Raw genomic sequence first — 20856 nt, 5'->3', positions numbered from 1 at the left:
GAGACCATCCTGGCCAACATGGTGAAACCCTGTCTCTACTAAAATACAAAAAATTAGCCCTACATGGTGGTGCACGCCTATAGTCCCACCTGCTTGGGAGGCTGAGGAAGGGGAATTGCTTGAACCCAGGAGGTGGAGGTTGCAATGAGCCGAGATCACACCACTGCACCCCAGTCTGGTGACAGAGCAAGACTCCATCTCAAAGAAAAAAAAAAAAGATTCTTGTCCAGGTGCATTGGCTCAGGCCTGTAAGTCCCAGCATTTTGGAAGACAAGGTGGGAGGACCACTTGAGCCCAGGAATTGTAGACCAGCCTGGACAACATAGTGAGACCCCAAACTCTAAAAAAACAAACAAACAAAAAAGCTGGGTGTGGTGGTGTGTGTCTGTGGTCCCCCAGCTACCCAGGAAGCTGAGGTGGGAGGCTCACTTGAGCCCAGGAGGTAGAGGCTGCAGTGAGCCATGGTCACACCCTGCACTCCAGCCTGGGCAACAGAGTGAGCCCCTGTCTCAAATAATCATAACAACAAAAACAACAATAAATAAAAACAATGCTTCCTTAAAATAAAGCTACCTACTTTGTCTTTTAAAATAAGAAGCAGAAGAGGAGCAGGTACAAGAGTGTTTTCCTTTTGGAAACACTTAACTGGGCACACTGCCAGATCTAAACAATTTCTGCTCAACTCCCTGCCAGACTCATCTCCCACGTCAGCTCTCACCAGTTCTGTAAGCTTCCACAGAGAGTTCAACAACTAGCTGGAAAGTTCTACACAAATAAGAATTTCTGAACTAATAGGACAGGTTTTGTCATGCACTCAGATACATGATCAGGCCACAAGCAAATGTTGAAATAGATGAATTAGAAAACATCTCCTTTTGGGGAGCAAGATGTCTTTGAAATTCTTATGGGAAAAAAGTGGGTTTTCAATTTGCCAATGCACTAGATAGCATGCAGAGATATGAGCAAAAAGTTTATCTTGCCATTGCTGTGAATTAGGCAGCAATCTTGGTTCTATGGGACTCTGGCCCAGGCTGCTTAGGTATTCAGAATCTTGCTTAGTGTCTCTTTGGGACAAACAAACCCAAGAGGGGAACAGGATAGAACAATATTAAAGAAAGAAAAGCTAATCGTGTGTGTGTGTGTGTGTGTGCGCGCGCGCGCGCGCGTGTGTGTGTGTTTACAGATAAAAAAGAAAATGGGAACTAGAGAGAATAAAACTTTTAGAAAATGAAATTTCAGCACTAGGTTGTGTGTTCATTGCCAGGAGTCTAAGCTGGGCCCTGCAAGGGACTGGCCAGTTATGATAAACTGCTTCACCTCTATGAATCTCAATTTCCTCAGCTGATAAGTCATTTGGAATAGGTTGACAGATCTCAACCCTCACTGCACATTCGAATCAGTCAGGTAAATTTCAAAAATAATGCTAACTACGCCCCATCCCAGACCAATCTGAACATATCCTAGGTACAGGCCCTCAGCTCAGTATTAAAAAGAGATCTTCAGCCTGGGCACAGTGGCTCACACCTGTAATCCCAGCACTTTGGGGGGCCAAGACGGGCAGATCACTTGAGGTCAGGAGTTGGAGACCAGCCTGACTAACATGGAGAAACCCATCTCTACTAAAAATACATAATTAGCCGGGCATGATGGCACAAGCCTGTAATCCCAGCTACTTGGGAGGCTGAGGCAGGAGAATCGGTTGAACCTGGGAGGCGGAGGTTGTGGTGAGCCGAGATCGAGCCATTTCACTGCACTCCCAGCCTGGGCAACGAGCGAAACTCCATCTCAAAAAAAAAAAGAAAGAAATCTTCAGGTGATTTTGATGCAGACCTGCGCTGGGAACCAGGGCCTTGATTATCCCTAATGTCTATTGTATGTCTGAAATTCTGACTGAGAGAGATGGGACTCAATCCCTGAACCCACTTCCTGTTCTGTGAGGCCCAGATTCAGTATTTTACTACTCCATGCCTTGTTTCCTCACCTACACAATGGGTAATCAGCTCCTCAGTCTCCTCTTCATCACAGGATGATATGGAAAAAGAATGTTATTCTGAGTATATATATATTTTAATTATAATATGGACAGATGCTAAGCTGTATCTGTTAAAGGGTCTGAAATATCCAATCACAGCTTATTAAGGAACGGGCTCCATAGAAGTTGACCCTGTCTTTTCCAAGGTCATCTCTTATAGTCTAAAATCTCTTGTCAGCTTGCTAATGACCAGGTAGAATAGCATCTAGTGACCTGGGTACCTAATGAAAAGCTGATTTCTTGTTAGAAACCAATTCAGCCCCTAGGTGGTACTACTTCCTTGGGCTTCTCTGTCTCCTCAGTAGTCCTTTCCATTAGTTTGTACTGCAGAAGTTGCTACTGTACTTGTTTTTTGGTAATCATAGTTAAATGAAGGCACTGTAGTGACATGAAAGATATACAAGATGCTTTCATGCTAGGATCATAAAAACCAAAGGCTTAACTGAAGTCATCAATCCATTTCCATTTTCCTGCATCTTTGATTTTCCTTAGATTTTTTCAGATAATCATAAAAGTCAAGTTTCTAGATATTTCTTTTTTTAATTTATAATTTAACATTTAACAATTGGAATATCTCTGCTAATTACATGTTATATACTCTTTTGAATGTATTCAATCAGAAAGATATTTTTAGCTATAGCCTATTTTCTGAGGAATGTAATTCTCAGTGTTCTGACCACTGTATGAAAACTATTTTGTTGGCTTCTGAGATTTTTCCTAAACTGCTTCCAATCACATCCATGGAGAGAGGACTCGGACTCCAGAAATTCTTCATTGTAAATGATTTGATGACTTACATATCTTCTCATGAAACTTCAAGAGACCTCTCAGCCCACGATAGCACTTGACCCACAGTTGGGTTTACTGCAACCTATTCAAGTACTACTAGAATTTTTTTCAGCTTTTTGTGGTTTTTTGTTTGTTTGTTTGTTTGTTTGTTTTACATTTCAGGCATATTTTGAAACAAGTATAGACACAAGAAGTTTCAGAAAAGATCCTGTGTACTTTTCATCCAACTTCCCCAAATAGTGACATCTTATATAACTGTAGTACAATATTAAAACCAGGAAAATGACATGGATGCTGTGTAGATATTTTGAAAATAAAATATGTCATGAATCTTACAAACTCAGGTACACTGGATTTTTTTACTTAACATAAAAAATCTTACATACGTATTTTTCCTCCCAAACTAAACATTCCTTTTCTAAGTGATACCAACTTAATTTTTCATGTGATCTATTACATAATACACCAACAACCATTTCTGAATAACAAAATTAACAAAACACCTCCAGAATGGTGCTAAGTAGAGTTTAAGAATTTTTTTTTGGCCAGGTGCGGTGACTCACACCTGTAATCCCAGCACTGTGGGAGGCCAAGACGGGTGGATGACCTGAGGTCAGGGTTTCGAGACCAGGCTGGCCAACATGGCGAAACCTGTCTCTACCAAAAATAGAAAAATTAGCTGAGGTGGTGGCACCCACCTGTAATCCCAGCTACTCAGGAGGCAGAGGCAGGAGAATCACTTGAACCCAGGAGGCAGAGATTGCAGTGAGCTGAGATCACGCCACTGCACTCTAGCCTGGGTGACAGAGCGAGATGCTGTCTCAAAAAAAAAAAAAAAAAAAAGGAATTTTTTTTGCATTTTTTTATAAGCTATATCCTATTAAACATGTAGAGTCACATTATAGCGCATTTTAAAATCACTTGGAATCCTTCCTCCCTATGTGATTTTATCCACCATTCTCTGCATATTTTGGATCCTTTGTCTCAGTTTGCTGAGATACTGCTATTTGCCCTTTTTATCCAAACATTTTATTATTATACATGGTCAAGCAGAGAGAAAAGTTGAGAGTATTTTACAATGAACGCTTGTATAAATAGATTATACAGTTAACATTTTACTATATTTACTTTATTACATATCTATTCATCCACTCATTTCTCTATCCACCCATCCTTTTATTTTATATTTTCTTTTGCATAAAAGGGCCTTCAGTACAATTAATTGATAAAACATTTAGCATACGTTTGTGAATTGCTTTTCTAAATATAAATTTGATTTTATAATTAGGCAAAATACTGACATGGTTGCAAAAACAAACACAGAGAAGTCTGGCTCCTATTGCTGTCCCTTTCCTTTTTCCTCTTTTTCTTATTGGTAACCATTACAAAATTTCATTTATCCGTCCACTGTTTTCATTTTAATATAAGCTGGTAGATATAAGTTTTATATACCCTCCAATTTTTTCTCTCTTCTTCGCTGGCCCATATTGCATGTAGAAACCACTGATAAAAGCAGCACTTTAGATGATATTCAGCCAACCAATCCATAGTTGTTTATGGAGTCCCTCTTACGTTCACAGGGTATGCTGAATTGATGTTGTTAAAATAGTTTATTTTTATTTTTATTTTTATTTATTTGTTTTATTAATTAATTTATTTTTTGAGACTGAGTCTCCCTCTGTTGCCCAGACTGGAGTACAGTGGCATGATCTCGGCTCACTGCAAGCTCCGCCTCTGGGTTCATGCCATTCTCCTGCCTCAGCCTCCCAAGTAGCTGGGACTACAGGCGCCTGCCACCACGCCCGGCTAATTTTTTGTATTTTTAGTAGAGACGGGGTTTCTCCGTGTTAGCCAGGATGGTCTTGATCTCCTGACCTCATGATCCGCCCACCTTGGCCTCCCAAAGAGCTGGGATTACAGGCGTGAGCTACTGCGCCCAGCCTAAAATAGTTTTTAAGACTTACCTGGTGCTCATCCAAACACATACACCACCCCCCCCCCCACACACACACACACACTCTCTCTCTCTCTCACACACACACACACACACACACTCATATACCACAGACTCATAAACTCTATTAAGTAGACTCAGTTGCTAAGGGAAAAGGTTTTGGCTCCAGTACCTGGAGTGGTGGGAAGGTTTCAATATTAATTAATGAGTGAATTTGATTCAATACAACCTAATTTCCTGACAACTTACTAACTAGCTGAGTAATTTTACTTCAGTTGTGATGAATTCAGCCAAGAGGACTATAACTCTCTTGTTACTTCTTTTTGCCAAGAGTAAGCAGTAGCTAAGGAGAAAATAGCTGTCAGTTTACTAACAATTACAGAACTGAGCCAAACGAAAGCTTAAAGTTGTCCAGTTAGAAGAACATTGCCTCTGTGTTTTCTAATTAGTAGAGATATGTCCTCAGATTACACATTTAGATTAATTCCATGAGTGGAGGCAAATCTCCCCTACAAGAAGCTCTGTGGCAGTTACAGGTAAGGAATTCAGAGGCCAGGTGAGCCTGAATCACACCTTGTTTACAGGAGAAAGTCAACAGTAGTTTCCTCTGGTTAAATTTAATAAGTATTTTCTTTGTTCACTATCAACAAAGGTGAAAAAGGTGTTACTCCTGTGCTTTCCAGGTGTCATCGAAATGACTCCACTCCCCTGCCATGTCTCCCCACACTCCCAAGTCTCCATCATTGGTCAATCCCAGCTCTCAAGGATCCAAGTAACGTAAGTCAATCTTCCAATCCCATGGCCTATAGTAGTAAATGCCTCCCTAGTATTTTTTAAAATTCTTGGTAGGAAGTGGTACATGGTGGCATGCACTTATGGTTTTGGCTACTCAGATGGTTGAGGAGGGAAGATCTCTTGAGGTCAGGAGTTTAAGGCTACAGCGTGTTATGACTGTGCTTGTAAATAGCCACTGCACTGTAGCCTGAGCAACATCACAAGACCCTGACTCTCATAAATAAATAACAATTTTAAAAATTCTTGGTCAGGTTTCTATTCCCATCACTTCCTCTGATTCAGGCCTTCTAATGCTGTGTAAGTTGGTTCTGCATTTTTCTATTTGAAACCAAACCTAAATACACATGCTTTTGAATATCACCAATAAAATACACTCCAAGAATTTGTGATCTTAGCAAAGCTCTCAGGTGTGATCTTAGATGTGTGATTTTAGGTGTGATCTCAGGTGTGAATAAATGTCCAGCAATGTGTTTGGGTCACGTAGATCCCTTGTGATTACCAGCAGCTGGACACATGTAAACAAAAATTTGAGTTTATTTTAAGGTTTTAGGCCTGGCTCACTGACCAGCAGGTCTTGGCTACAGTAGGGCCTTGGGAAATAGAAGTCCAGCTAGAATGCTGTAGAACTCCTGAAATTCCCTCCTTTCTAACCCTTGTCTTTGCTCATTTGTTTTGCTCTTAGGTTTTGTTGCAGGTCAGTGACCCTGGCCACATGGAATAGAAACCTTCCATGTTTAGGTCTCCTTTGTTTAGGAGACTGAGGATGAAAACTGCTCATTCCAAAGGCAAAATTTTAAGGAAAATGATTCTTATTGTCCCAGCAGATGTAGTTGCCTAAAACAGCATTAATAACCCTTGGTCAATGAATGCAGGGATGTGTTGTGGAAGAATAGATTCTCCTGCCGCAGACACATGGATTGAAGAGAAAACAATGAGGGGGGTGGCCAGGCAATAGAGTATGTGTTGTACCAAAGTATTTTGTATTTCATCAGGTTATACATTTTTGAAGGCAGCAATTGGGAAAGACTGTTGTCTGAATCTCAGATAATGGGATTAAGAAACTATGATTAAGTATAGAGTTTATTTGAGCACAAAGCTTGAGGGTAACCACTCAGGAAACACAGACACCTAATGATTGGAGTTAGCATTCCAAAGTGGGGAAGTTAAGGTTTAACTTACACAGGCAGTAAACAGGGTTGCAGCATTTTCCATATAAGCAATTTGATCGATTATTACTTGCTACATTCCAAGAAAGATTGCTTTACCATTCCATCAGGAGGGATGATACTTTCAGGGCGTCTTGTGTCTGGCGCCACAAGGCCTTTCTTGATCATTTACAGGAAAAAGCAGAAGTTGCAGTTGCATGCTACATAACTCAGGCCACACAGCCACATTCCTCTCAAGGCTCAAAATAAGGTAAAGTTCCAACAGCTTTAAGTTTGCATTATTTAATTTCATAGTTGTTCTATTTAGTTATAAGACCATTAAACGGATAATGGTGACCTCTATGTTAAAACATAGGGTTCAGGTCAGCAGCCAGCCTCAGAGCCCTCTCATAGCACAGCAAGGCATCACTTATTTCTCCTTTCAATTTGTGGATGAGCCCAAGGAGGCTGACACTTTCCACAACCCGTACATTCCGGTGAACACGTCTTTTAGCCAATTTCTCTAAAGCATTGAGAAGTTTTTCCCTGGAATAGGACATTTTTTCTATTTTCAAACCTTTTAAATAGTGGGTGATTGCTTTATCTTCAGATTTCCCATGGTGTTCTTGGAAAGAGCCATAGCGGTAATGAATCTCTTGCTTTAGCTGATCGTCAAAGATCTTCATGCATAACACTTTCTGAAAATGTTCCTCAGCCTTTCTGTGGTGGCCTATTTCTGCATACATTTCAGCCAGGTCAACATAGGCCATCTCAAATGTGGGCTTTAACATTATAGTCTTTTCAAATTTGCATATAGCCAGTTGAACCAATCTGTTCACACTTTCCCTATCTTGCCCTCTAGGCTGCCAGTTTGTAGCTTCCTTGATTTGGATCATTTGTGCCTTGTAGCAAAGCCCCATTTGGTGATGCAGGAAGGCAGAAGTGGGTGTTGTCTCCAAGGCCATTTTTAAGAGCTCAAGAGCTTTATCCACAGACCCTTTTCTTCGATAAAACTTGGCTGCATATCGAAAGACGTAGGTCTGTGAAGACATACTGGTCAGAGCTTCTTCAATGTACTTTTCTCCTTCAGCTTCCTGTCCTCCATCCTGGAGCTTCAGGGCAAGGAGAATCCTAATATATACATCATCTGGATTTAGCCTGACAGCTCGTTTTAGGACGTGCAGAGAAAATGTCTCATTCCTCTCTGCTGCTATGTTAAAGTTATCCAGGCGATAGACAGTGATCGCATACCCGGTATTGAATTCAGGGTTTTCAGGGTCCCCTTCCAGAGCCTTTTCAAAGCAGGCCTTGGCCCGTCCATAATTCTTCCCTCCACACTTCATCAAGGCCCATCCTTCCTCACAGTCCATCTCTGGACACTCCATTCTATAGCAGGAAGGATTTGCAAACTTCTTGCAAGTGTTCTCCACCTTGTCCAGGTAAGTCTCGGCTTCTGCCAGTCTGCCCATGTGGTAATACACCCAGGCAAAGTTGCCCCAGGTCACCAGACTTCTCATATCTGCTTGGTTGGCATGTTCTTTCTGGATTAAGTCTTCAGCCTTTTTCAAGGTCACCAGGGCTTCCTCATTCTGGCCTTCCAGGTGTTTCACATAGGCTAGTAGGTTGTGTATTCCCACATTGTATTTGGTATCCAGGAACTGAATCTCTTCCCAGATCCTGTTTTCTAAATCAGGAATTTCAGGGGCTTCAATTAACAACTTCCATGTAAAGTGACATCTCAGCTGAATCAGTCTGTCTTCGATAAGCTTTCCATCAGATTCTTCACTGTAAAAATATGCAGGAATTAATTACATTTTGGGAAAGTGTTCAGTCAACTGGAAATGAAGCCAGCACTTCAAATAGTCAAATATTCTCTGTCCTAGTATCCCTGCCTCCATTATCTGGTGTCTCTCTGGGTTCTATGGTCATGTCATTAGGAAAAAGAACAGGTTGACATAAAAACCATGGGGAAATGCTAATCATCTCGTAGTGCCAACAGATAGGTTATGTGAAGTCTAAAGTCAACTCAAAAGAAGTTAATTCTGCTAACATCAAAATAATCTCAACGCCACCCTCAACATTGCAAAACCCATCTTCTTTCTGCTTCCTCCCGACTTTGCAGTGCGTGACTAATGCTGTCAGAAGAAATGTGGAGAGAAGGTTCACAGAAAGGTGGGTTCCTTACTCATCTTTTTCATGTTCTCAACACGTAAACACATTTTGGTTTTCTCTCCTCCCATGAAGGGTTCTGAGTAAAATATGGGAGTTGAATACGGTTTCAAATGCTGGACTTCATGAATGCTCAAGCCAGGTTGGAGAACGTGGTAGTGTTTCCTATCTCCTTGGCCTGTGTGAACTTACTCAACCAATCCTAAATGGAGGGGTTCCAAATGGGTGGAATCACCTCACAATGGCAGCCTTACTAATGGGGACAAAAGGAGAGGCATGAATGAACATTACATAGGGAAGATGTGTCTCTTTGAAGAAGTGGCACGTCCCACTTTTGTAAGTCAGTGTTTCTGATGTCAGGTAACCCTGAAGCCTAGTGGAGTACAGGCTATCAAAATCTCAACAATTAGAGTAATCCATCAGCCACCCATGAGGAAGAGAGAATAATATGAGGTCAGTGGCACCAGAAGGGTATTTTCCCCCAATAGTTCACGCTCCTCTGAAGTGGAACTGAAGTCCTAGTCTCCCTATAAGAACATGAATGAAGAAAGAGACATTTGTCCTTAATAGTTGAAAAAGTGGGCCGGGCGCGGTGGCTCAAGCCTGTAATCCCAGCACTTTGGGAGGCCGAGACGGGCGGATCACGAGGTCAGGAGATCGAGACCATCCTGGCTAACACAGTGAAACCCCGTCTCTACTAAAAATACAAAAACTAGCCGGGCGAGGTGGCGGGCGCCTGTAGTCCCAGCTACTCGGGAGGCTGAGGCAGGAGAATGGCGTGAACCCGGGAGGCGGAGCTTGCAGTGAGCTGAGATCCGGCCACTGCACTCCAGTCCGGGCGACAGAGCGAGACTCCGCCTCAAAAAAAAAAAAAAAAAAAAAAAATAGTTGAAAAAGTGGTCCTCACATCCTGTGTAAGTATATTTGCTTCTGTGTTCTCAACTAATTACCTACCTTATAGTCTATACTTGACATGTTTTCTATCCATTAGGCCCAAGGAAGGATCCCAGAGAGGACCATTATGAAATTTTCTTTTACTCTCTATATAGCAATGTATAGCAAAAATAATTTTTATATGAATCCTGACTCAATATAACCATAATATTATATAACCACAATCTAATCACAAATAAACAGACTATGAAACATTCTTTTTTGAAAATAAAGGGAAAGAAGAAGTTCATGGCCAGGTGGGGTGGCTCACACCTGTAATCCTAGCATTTTGGGAGGCCGAGGTAGGTGCATTGCCTGAGCTCAGGAGTTCAAAACTAGCCTGGGCAACATGGTGAAAACTCATCTCTACTAAAAGTACAAACAATTAGCCAGCGTCGTGGCCCACGTCTGTAGTCCCAGCTACTCTGGAGACTGAGGCACAAGAATCGCTTGAATCTGGAAAGTGGAGGTTACAGTGAGCCGAGATCATGCCACTGCACTCCAGGCTGGGCAATAGAGCCAGACTCTGTCTCAGAAAAGAAATTAATAATAAAGAAAAGAAAGGAAAGGAAAGAAAGGAAGAAAGGAAAGGATTCACAGGATAATGAATAGCACCACAAAGTTGGGCAGAGGATACTCAGGCTTATGACTGCCGCTTCGAGCATAGCTGGCAGCTCAATACAGCCCTTACTTTTCCCTCAGAGTCTCCCCCTAAAAAACCCCCTACTATGCTTAGACCTTCCTTGAGAGCATTCCTGCCCACAATCCCAAGCCATCTTCTCCATCCTTGAGTCTGTGGAATATGAGAGTCCTGGCACTGTCTGTTCTTGCTTTAGGATAGCACTGTGTAGTTGACTGCTGAGATGAGGAGTTCCAGAAATCTTCCTTCCAACTGTGGCCCAGGAAGATTACCCAATGAAACCTGTGTGTGGAGGTGTGTGTGTGGGACATATGCTGGGTGAGGTGGGGTCAGGAGTAAGTAAAATCAATATTCTGCTTAAGAACCGGGAGGCGGAGCTTGCAGTGAGCTGAGATCCGGCCACTGCACTCCAGCCCGGGCGACAGAGCAAGACTCCGTCTCAAAAAAAAAAAAAAAAAAAAAAAAAAAAAAAAAAAAAAAAAAAAAAAAAAAAAAAAAAAGAACCCTCACTGAAACTAGTCACCACCCATAAAGAAGATGGAATCAGCAAGAGTTTTTGACCCAAATCCTCCACTCATGCCCACTGTAGCCTGTGCTATGATAAGAAGAGGCACTACCCAGGGAAAATAATCCACACACGCTTCCATTACTCTAGAGCTGCTGGAATATTTGAAGTTAAGCCATTCCAAGTTTTCTAAATATGTACCCAATCTCAGCGTCTCAGCTGCTGGCCCACCGAGCACAATTGTGAGCAGTAGAAAGAGATCAGTCTTCCTCTGAGAGATCTAATCATGGTCATGCATTGATAGATGGAAAATGTATACCAGATTTTGTCTTTCACTGAGACTGTAGAATTTCAAGTGCACAGCTTACACAACCTTATAAGGCTGCACTGCCAAATTCCAGAAGAGAATTATAGCTCTTTCTTATAGGTGGTTGTTCATCAACATGTATTTTCTTGACTTGGGCCCTGGGAAGACTACGGAGTAGACTATCACCCTAGAGGTGTCCTCACTCTCTAACATAGAAATGCTGAGAGCCTAAAGTTCTCCTTTTACCTGGTGAGCATACAGAAAGTGCTGTTATTAGTAGTATACATATTGTCATCAAATTAGGCCCCAGTGTGGTGGCTAATGCCTGTAATCCCAACACTTTGAGAGTTCAAGGGAGGTGAATTGCTTAAGCCCAGAAGTTCATGACCAGCATGGGCAGCACAGCGAAACCTTGTCTCTCAAAAAAATACAAAAATTAGCCAGGCCTGGTGATTCACACCAGTAGTCCCAGTGACTTGGGCTGAGGTGAGAGGATCACCTGAGCCTGGGTAGGTGGAGGTTGCAGTGAGCTGTGATCATGCCACTGCACTCGAGACTGGGTGACAGAGGGAGGCCCTACCTGAAAGAAAAAAAAAAAAAGATGAGTTCGCGCATGTATGTAGTGACCTAATCCCTGTATGCATGTGGCGGACAGGGACTCATCACCATATTTTGTCAGGAATTTCCCTAGATCTTGTCCACTTATATTCCACTTAAGCTGTCTTGATCAATAAGCTTGAATGGAAAGAGGAGCTCAATCTGCTCCTTTATCCCTGAACCAGTGGGATCAGGAGTATTCTGATGTGGGCATTATTCAGTCTGGGATAGTCCAGATTCCCCTTAGGCCACCTCAGGTCAGTGGCTTCTAGAAACATAGGCACAGGCCATTGCAAAACCTTTCACACAGACTAGCTACCAAGGCAGCAGGGAATGAAAGGCTTGCTTTCTGTCAACTCCACAGATGCAGACACAACTAACACCTTTTTTTTTTTTTTGAGACAGAGTCTCACTCTGTTGCCCAGGCTGGAGTGCAGTGGCACAATCTCGGCTCACTTCAAACTCTGCCTCCCAGGTTCACACCATTCTCCCACCTTAGCCTCCCGAGTAACTGGGACTATAGGCGCCCACCACCATACCGGGCTAATTTTTTGTATTTTTTAGTAGAGGCGAGGTTTCACCATGTTAGTCAAGATGGTCTTGATCTCCTGACCTCGTGATCTGCCTGCCTCGGCCTCCCAAAGTACTGGGATTACAGGTGTGAGCCACCGTGCCCAGTCACAACTAACATCTTACGACCAGGGGCCCATTATATTAAAAAGAGAGACTTGGGTACTCTTGTGGTGAATTTTTTTGCAATCCTTCACTTGTAATTTCTTCTCAAGACAGGTCTATGTGTTTGCTAGAAAGGGATCTCAAAAGAGGAGTCCCTTTTTCTGTAAGTTCTTCCTCTCCCACTGACTGCAACATCAGATGGAAGAACTCCAAAAAAATTCCTCAAAAAAATTAGCCATAGAATTACCATTTGATCCAGCAATTCCACTTTTGGTTTTATACCCAAAAAGAAGTGAAAGCAGGGACTCAAGCAGATATTGATTTGTCCATATTCATAGCAGCATTATTCACACAGCAAAAGGTAGGAGCAACTTAAGTGTCCATCGATGGATGAATGGATAAACAAAATGTGGTATATACATACAATGGAATATTCAGCCTTAAAAAAGAAAAGACATTCTGATACATGTTACAACATGGATAAACTTTGAAGGTATTATGTTAAGTGAAATAAGCCAGTCACAAAAGGACAATATTGTATGATTCAATTTATATAAGGTACCTAGAGTGGCCACATTCATAAAGACAGAAAGTAGAACAGTGATTAACAGGGACTGGTGTGCTGGGTCTGTCCCGCAGACCCTGACTGATGGATGAAATGAGTACTCAGACACAGGTATGCAGTGTAAAAGCAGTGAGGTGAGTGCCTGGCTCTAATGGCCAGAGAACATCTCCGAGAAGCTGGAGATGCTTACTTTTATTCAGTGCAGGCACAATGCCGAAAACCTGGAGCCAACGCAACCTGTAGGTAATTAACATTTATAAGTAAACAAGCCTGTTTAAGATAAATTCCTGACCTCGTGATCTGCCCGCCTTGGCCTCCCAAAGTGCTGGGATTACAGGCTTGAGCCACCGTGCGAGACCCTTCTCAAAAAAAAAAAAAAAAAAAAAAAAAAAAAAAAAAAGATAAATTCCCCCACACTCCCTTGTACCTACTCCTTGCCCTCTGCCTCGGGGTTATAGAACAGCTGCCTTCAGCTATTCTCCTCCAGGGCTCTGCAGAAACTTCTGAACTTTCAGAAGGTTTGCATTCTTTCCCTATAGTTTTTCCCATCACTCTGACTGATCCTCCACACTGGGGGAGGAGGGAATAGGAAATTATTGTTTAATGAGTACAGAGTTTCAATTTAGGAAGATGAAAATTTTCTGGAGATGGATGGTGGTCATGGCTGCACAATAAAGTGAATGTATTTAATGTCATAGAACTGTACACTTAAAAATGGTTAAAATTATGAATTTTATGTTATATATGTTTTACCATAATGAAACAATTTATGATTTATTTATGGCAAAGGTGCTCTAAACAAAGTAAATAGAAAAATAATAAAAATATGGAAAATGTTTTTAATATGGAGAAGATTCTCATTTGTAATATATAAAGTGTTTTGCAAATTGGTATAGTTCAACAGACCACTGGAAATCTATATGAATAGATAATTTGTAGAAGAGCAAATATAAATGGCCAATAAGTATGAAAAAAAAATGCTCTGGATCAGGACAATGACTCATGCCTATAATCCTAGCACTTTGGGAGGCCAAGGCAGGAGATTTGCTTGAGGTCAGAAGTTTAAGATCCGTCTGGGCAACACAGTAAGACCCTGTCTCTATAAAAAGAAAAAAGATGCCCTAAGCCTCTAGTCATTAGAGAAATGCAAATTAAAGAAGCAATAATTTATAACTTTATTCCACTCAGATTGGCAAGAGTTTAAATGGATGAGGACACAATTTCTGAAGCCATGAATTATTATGGCCTTCAAGATCAATATGATGACAGTCATGAAAATTTAAAGTAATTAAAATTAAAATTTTAATTTTAAAATCAAAATTAAAATTAATGATAGTCATTAAAATTACATTTCCTTCAACAAAGTAATTCCACTCCTCAGAATCTATCTCCCAGAAAAAAATCACCAGTACATAAGGATGTATGCTCAAGAATATTCATTACCAACACTGTATATATTAGCAACAAACTGGAAATATTAATAGGGAATGGTTAAATTAATTAAGTATATCTATACCATAGAATATTATGTAGCCACTAGACTACATGAATTAGATCAAAACTAGTTGAGTTTGATGGACTTTCATAATATACAGTTAATCAAGAAAAGTGAATTGTAAAGAAGTGTCCAAAACACTACCCTATTTTTTGTTTTATAAAGAACCAAATCCTTTTATATTTGTTTGTGTGTGATTACTCATGTATGAAGAAATATATGTAAGTATACTTACAGCTCATCAACAAGAAGACAAGCAACCCAATTTAAAAATGAGCAAAGGACTTCAGTAGACAATTCTCCAAAGAATAATCACAAAGGACTAGCAAACACATGAAAAGATGCTCAACATCATTAGCCACTAGAAAAATGCGAACCAAAACCATGAGGTATCACTTTTCACCCAGTAAGTTGGCTACAATAATAATTTTAAAAAAGGAGAATAGGTGAACAAGTATTGACAAGTGCTATGGTTTTGATATAGTTTGACTGTCCCCACCAAATCTCCTACTGACATTTGATCTCTAGTGTCACAATTCTGGAGGTAGGGCCTAGTGGGATGTGTTCGGATCATAGAGGTAGGTCGCTCATGAATGACCTGGTGCCATTCTAGTAGCAGTGAGTGAATTCTCATTCTCATGAGACTGGATTGGTTCTTGGGGGAATGGATTAGTCCTTTGAGAATGGGTTGTTATAATGTCAGGATGCCCCCTGGGTTTAGACCCTCTTTGTATGTGCTTCCCCTTTGACCTTCTCCAGTGTGTTTTGACACAGCACCAAAGCCCTCACCAGAAGCTGAGAAGATGCCAGCACCATACTTCTTGTACAACCTGTGGAACTGTAAGCTAAATAAACCTTTTTTCTTTAGAAGTTGCCCAGCCTCAGGTATTCTTCTATAGCAACACAAAAAGGACTAAGACAATAAGGATGTGGAGAAATTGAAACCCTCATACATTGCTGGTGGAAATGTAAAATGATGCAGCTGCTGTGGAAAACAATGTGGTGGTACCTCAATAAGTTAAACATAATATTTACCATATGACACATTCCTGGGTATACATTCCTGGATGTTCCACATCTGGATATATACTTAAGATAATTAAAAACAGGTGTTCAAATAAAAACTTGCACACAGATGTTCATAGCAGTATTATTCATAATGGCCAAAAAATGGAAACAACCCACATGTTCACCAACCGATGGATAGAAAAATGTTAATATATCCCTAAAGTGGAATATTATGTAGCCACAAAAAGGAATGAAGTACTGATACATGACACAACAGGGATAAACCTTGACAGCACTACACTAAATGAAAAAAACTGATCCAAAAGGTCACTGTTTTCTTTTTTTTGTTTTTTTTTTTTGTTTTTTGTTTCCTAATTTGGTCTTGAGGTCTCTCTCATGAGAGTGGCTACAATCTATAGCCCTGCCTTGAAAGAGCTCCAGGGTATTTGGTCATGGATATTTACAATGTGCCTTTCTTGGGATGTTTCTTTATTTTGATGAACAGCCTAATGCCTAAGTGTCTGATCTATGTGTAGGTGTCCCCTTTTATAGGAAACTTGTTTATACTGGGCAGATGCCCTTGCGGTTCTTGCCTGACATGTGTTTAGTTTATTTCTGCCGAGATAGCCACTCTCTCGGAAAGCCATGATCAGTGAAGAAGTTGGGTTTGAGTGTGTTGGTCAGGGAGATACAAAGGAGGCAACTGAAAAAAAAAAGTATGTGAAATAACAGAAGCAGCTTATTACTTACAGATCCAGAAAGAAGAGGGCAATATGCCTTGCAGGGCCAATGGGAAAGGGGGAACCACTGAGGACATGCATGCTCAACCAGCGAGGGGAGAATGTGGGCCCAAGCTTTGATGGCAGGCCAGGGTGTTACCTAGGTGGGTTTCCTGCGGAGAGTTCTATTTGGTGAGTTTAGAGCAAGCAGGTGCAAGTTTTGCCAAGGGGTCATGCTGTGACTGAGAGGTGGTCACTGCAGCACATCTCCCTGGTCCATATGGGGGGGTGAGGTCAGTTGGGGCAAGTCAAATAGGTCATACCCTGCTATGCTATAGGAAAGTGGTCACCAGGAGGTAGTTATATAAAGCAGATATCTGGATCGATCACATTGAGGAACTGGAAAAAGGTGAAGAACTAGAAACTGTGTCAAGGGTGACTGAGCCCTGCTTCTGGAATGAGAAAGTCCAACTTAATATTCAAAAACGGACGCTTAGGAAATATAAAATTATAAAAATTCAGTACAACCACATAGCATGTGTTTCCATTTATATGAAATATCCACAATAGGCAAATCCATAGAGACAGAAAGCAGATTAACAGTTGCTGGCACCTGGGGAAAGGGGCAAGTAGGGAGTGACTGCTTAATGGCTCTGGAGTTTCTCCATATAGTGAGAAAAATGTTCTTGAACTAGATAGTGATGATGATTGAACAGTAGTATCATGAATATACTAAATACTACTAAATTGTATACTTTAATTGAAATGATAAATTTTATTTTACGTGTATTTTATCACAATAAAAAGTTACATTGCTAAACTGAATAAAATTCTACAAATTATATATACATATATATATATACATTTTTTTTTCTGTACTACATGTTGACATAAACATAAAAGCAGGAAAACATAAAAGCAAACGAGTTTGCCATCTGAAAAAATCTCATGAGCCCCCACTGGCACCCTTTGGGAAACATTGATTTAAAGGTTTAATGAAATATCATTGAATGTAGAGATCCTGGTCCAGATCTCAAAGCTACCACTTATTGTCTATGTGATCTTAAGATTTCTAAATCTAAGATTCTTTATTGTAAAATCAGGATGATACAGCCATGCACTGCATAATTTTAGTCCACAAAGGACCACATATTTGGTGGTGGTCCTATAAGATTTTAATGCCACACTTTTGCTGTACCATTTCTAAGTTTAAATACGTTTAGATAAACAAATACTTGCCATTGTGTTGCAGTTGCCTACAGTATTCAGTACAGTAACATGCTGCACAGGTTTATAGCCTACGTGTGTAGTAGGCTATACCATCTAGGTTTGATGTTTGCACAATGATGAAATTGCCTAACAGCTAAATTTCTCAGCGTGTATCCTCATTGTTACATGATGCATGACTGTGTAAGTACCCGCCTCGTAAGTATCTTTTGAGAATTAAATGGAATAATTTACATAACACTTTTAGAAGCCAGGCTGGCACTTAATAAGAATTCAGAAAGTGATAACTACCTTTAGAACATTTAATATTATTATGATTTAATTATCAGTACCCACTCCATCTGTTTACAGAGGAGGGTTCATCAGAGGCCTGTAATGTGCATTTTCTGGAATTTTTACCCCTTCAAAATTTTGGACCACTGGAGCACTGAGGGGAAAATTTACAAATCAGTATTAACTAATGGTGTTTTGCTTTGTTTTGTTTTGTTTTGTTGAGACGGGGTCTCACTCTGTTGCCCAGGCTGGAGGGCAGTGGTGCAGTCTCAGCTCACTGCAACTTCTGCCTCCCGGGTTCAAGCGATTCTCCTGCCTCAGTCTCCTGAGTACCACCATGCCCAAATTTTTTGTATTTTTAGTAGAGACGGGGTTTCACCATGTTGGCCAGGTTGGTCTCGAGCTCCTGACCTCAGGTGATCTGCTCACCTTGGCCTCCCAAAGTGCTGGAATTACAGGCGTGAGTCACCTTGCCTGGCCTAAGTAACAGTTTTTAAATCAGCTGAGGAATTCCCACATGAAGCCCTTTAGGTAAGGAAGATATGGATCTTCCCAAGCAGATGTGGATCATCTTCAGTCAAGGATATACCAAGAGTCTGGATTTTCCAGGGAAGAGGCAATCAGTTTATCTTAAGCTCAGTCTGATTAAGAAAACCTGTTGTAAGAGGCCAGAAGTGCAGAAAGTGAGACCAGAAGCCTACGGAGGAAGGCTGTGAGCTTTTCCTACCACATCTCCACTGTATTAACCACAAGACATCCGAGAGGCTGCAAGACTGAGGCTTTCACAGTCTTGTGGGTCCTGCTTTTTCTCTGTGGTAAGAAACCAGCAGAAAGCAATGCCTCTACCCAGACAAGCTGTCCATTCCTTCCCCAGATCAGACAGAATTGAATCTGATGGGAAGGAATCTCTCAGATTGGGATCATTTTCTACCTTCCTGCAAAACTCTTTTCCCATTTCCCTCCCCTTCTTTGGGCTACAGCATGAGGTAAGCTTCCTCAAGTTCACACTAACAAACTAAAAATGCATTAATTAAACAATTTATGTATGTGTGAACGTGCACACACATGCATGCACACATTCAGTCCATAAGCAGATACTCAAATTGAGGAATTAGAAAACCTGACCTCACTGAGATCTAACCTGTTGAAACAGTATTTAATTACCATTTTTTCAAAAATTTTTGGTATTATGGCAGAGAGGCAAAGAAATCCTTACCTCATGGTTGCTGTGAATTAGGCAGCTGTTCTGCAGGGTTTTGTGCTTAGACAGGCTCCTCTGAGATCTGGCTGTTCTGTCTTGTGGATTTTCAGTTACGTTTAAACCCCAAGGCAGGGTTATGTAAGGGAGCTAAACAATAGCCAAAGGTGTAACTGTGGGTGTGTCCTTGCAAGTTGGAAACCTGGGAAACCGAAACGAGAAAGTGAAAGTAAAGCTAGCTGAATTCCTGCTTGGGGGAAAATGAAACTTTGTTTCTGTTTTGATAAAACAGATAAACTGCAGACCTGCAACCATAGATGTTTCTAGTGCTGCAGAAACCCAATCACTGGCCAGCATTTGGATCCAGATTCGCATCCTCCCTAAAGAACATCAGTCCGTTGTTGCCTATTGTGGCAGTTGGTGGCTGGATTCTGGATGACTACACAGAAAAATGGGAATTGAAGGAGGTAGCTCTATTTTCAGTTTCTATATTTAGAAGGAATCTACTATCAACTATAAAAATCTACTCTTAATTGAGTAATAAGGCTTTTGGTTGCTACTTTTGGTTTCAGCTTGATGGAAATAAGTAACCAATCTGGTTTAGGAATGAAGGAAAGAGGACAATACCTAGAGAGCCTTCTAACCCCTGATGACTTAGGCAGGAGGTAAAAGCAAGGAGCTGTGGTTTGGAATAGAGAGCCCTCTATTCCTGCAGCATGGACACTGTCTTCTGAATCAAATTCCAGTACAACCTCAACTACAGTTCATGGAATTTGAGTTTAAATAGTTAGCAACTACTTGGCACATAGATGCATGCAAGTAAGTGGTGATTATTATTATCCTTATTTTCAGTCATCAAGTTAAAAATAATGATTCTTGGCTGGGCACGGTGGCTCATGCCTGTAATCCCAGCACTTTGGGAGGCCAAGGTGAGCAGATGACGAGGTCAGGAGATGGAGACCATCCTGGCCAACATGGTGAAACCCTGTCTCTACTAAAATACAAAAAATTAGGCCGGCATCGTGGTGCACGCCTTTAGTCCCACCTACTTGGGAGGCTGAGGAAGGAGAATTGATTGAACCCAGGAGGTGGAGGTTGCAATGAGCCGAGATCACACCACTGCACCCCAGTCTGGTGACAGAGCAAGACTCCATCTCAAAAGAAAAAAAAAAAAGATTCTTGTCCAGGTGCATTGGCTCAGGCCTGTAAGTCCCAGCATTTTGGAAGACCAGGTGGGAGGATCACTTGTGCACAGGAATTGTAGACCAGCCTGGACAACATAGTGAGACCCCAAGCTCTACAAAAAACAAACAAACAAACAAAAAAGCTGAGTGTGGTGGTGTGTGTCTGTGGTCCCCCAGCTACCCAGGAAGCTGAGGTGGGAGGCTCACTTGAGCCCAGGAGGTAGAGGCTGCAGTGAGCCATGGTCACACCCTGCACTCCAGCCTGGGCAACAGAGTGAGCCCCTGTCTCAAATAATCATAACAACAAAAACAACAATAAATAAAAACAATGCTTCCTTAAAATAAAGCTACCTACTTTGTCTTTTAAAATAAGAAGCAGAAGAGGAGCAGGTACAAGAGTGTTTTCCTTTTGGAAACACTTAACTGGGCACACTGCCAGATCTAAACAATTTCTGCTCAACTCCCTGCCAGACTCATCTCCCACGTCAGCTCTCACCAGTTCTGTAAGCTTCCACAGAGAGTTCAACAACTAGCTAGAAAGTTCTACACAAATAAGAATTTCTGAACTAATAGGACAGGTTTTGTCATGCACTCAGATACATGATCAGGCCACAAGCAAATGTTGAAATAGATGAATTAGAAAACA

The 20856-nt window shown here is 41.2% G+C and overlaps 2 protein-coding genes across 2 annotated transcripts in view; both read right to left on the bottom strand.

Annotated features, from left to right (window-relative positions):
• The window catches only part of IFIT1 (interferon induced protein with tetratricopeptide repeats 1), a 31468-nt gene extending 12359 nt beyond the window's left edge, over positions 1-19109 (bottom strand). Inside the window, exon 1 of the mRNA XM_030941118.1 lies at positions 19045-19109. The gene's annotated coding sequence lies outside the window, so the exon portion shown is untranslated. The remainder of the gene's footprint in view (positions 1-19044) is intronic.
• On the bottom strand, positions 6633-19143 carry LOC104675170 (interferon-induced protein with tetratricopeptide repeats 1B). The gene is made up of 2 exons (XM_030941120.1): positions 19045-19143; positions 6633-8500 (listed from the first exon to the last, which is right to left on the bottom strand). The coding sequence occupies exons 1-2, from the start codon at positions 19047-19049 to the stop codon at positions 7081-7083; spliced, it is 1425 nt and encodes a 474-aa protein (XP_030796980.1). The 5' UTR covers positions 19050-19143; the 3' UTR covers positions 6633-7080.
• Between the last annotated feature and the right edge of the window lie 1713 nt (positions 19144-20856).

This window comes from Rhinopithecus roxellana, chromosome 11, assembly GCF_007565055.1.
Source record: "Rhinopithecus roxellana isolate Shanxi Qingling chromosome 11, ASM756505v1, whole genome shotgun sequence".
NCBI classification, from domain to species: Eukaryota; Metazoa; Chordata; class Mammalia; order Primates; family Cercopithecidae; genus Rhinopithecus; species Rhinopithecus roxellana.
Note: the sequence above shows the minus strand (reverse complement) of the source record. Positions and strands in the feature narration are given on the sequence as shown.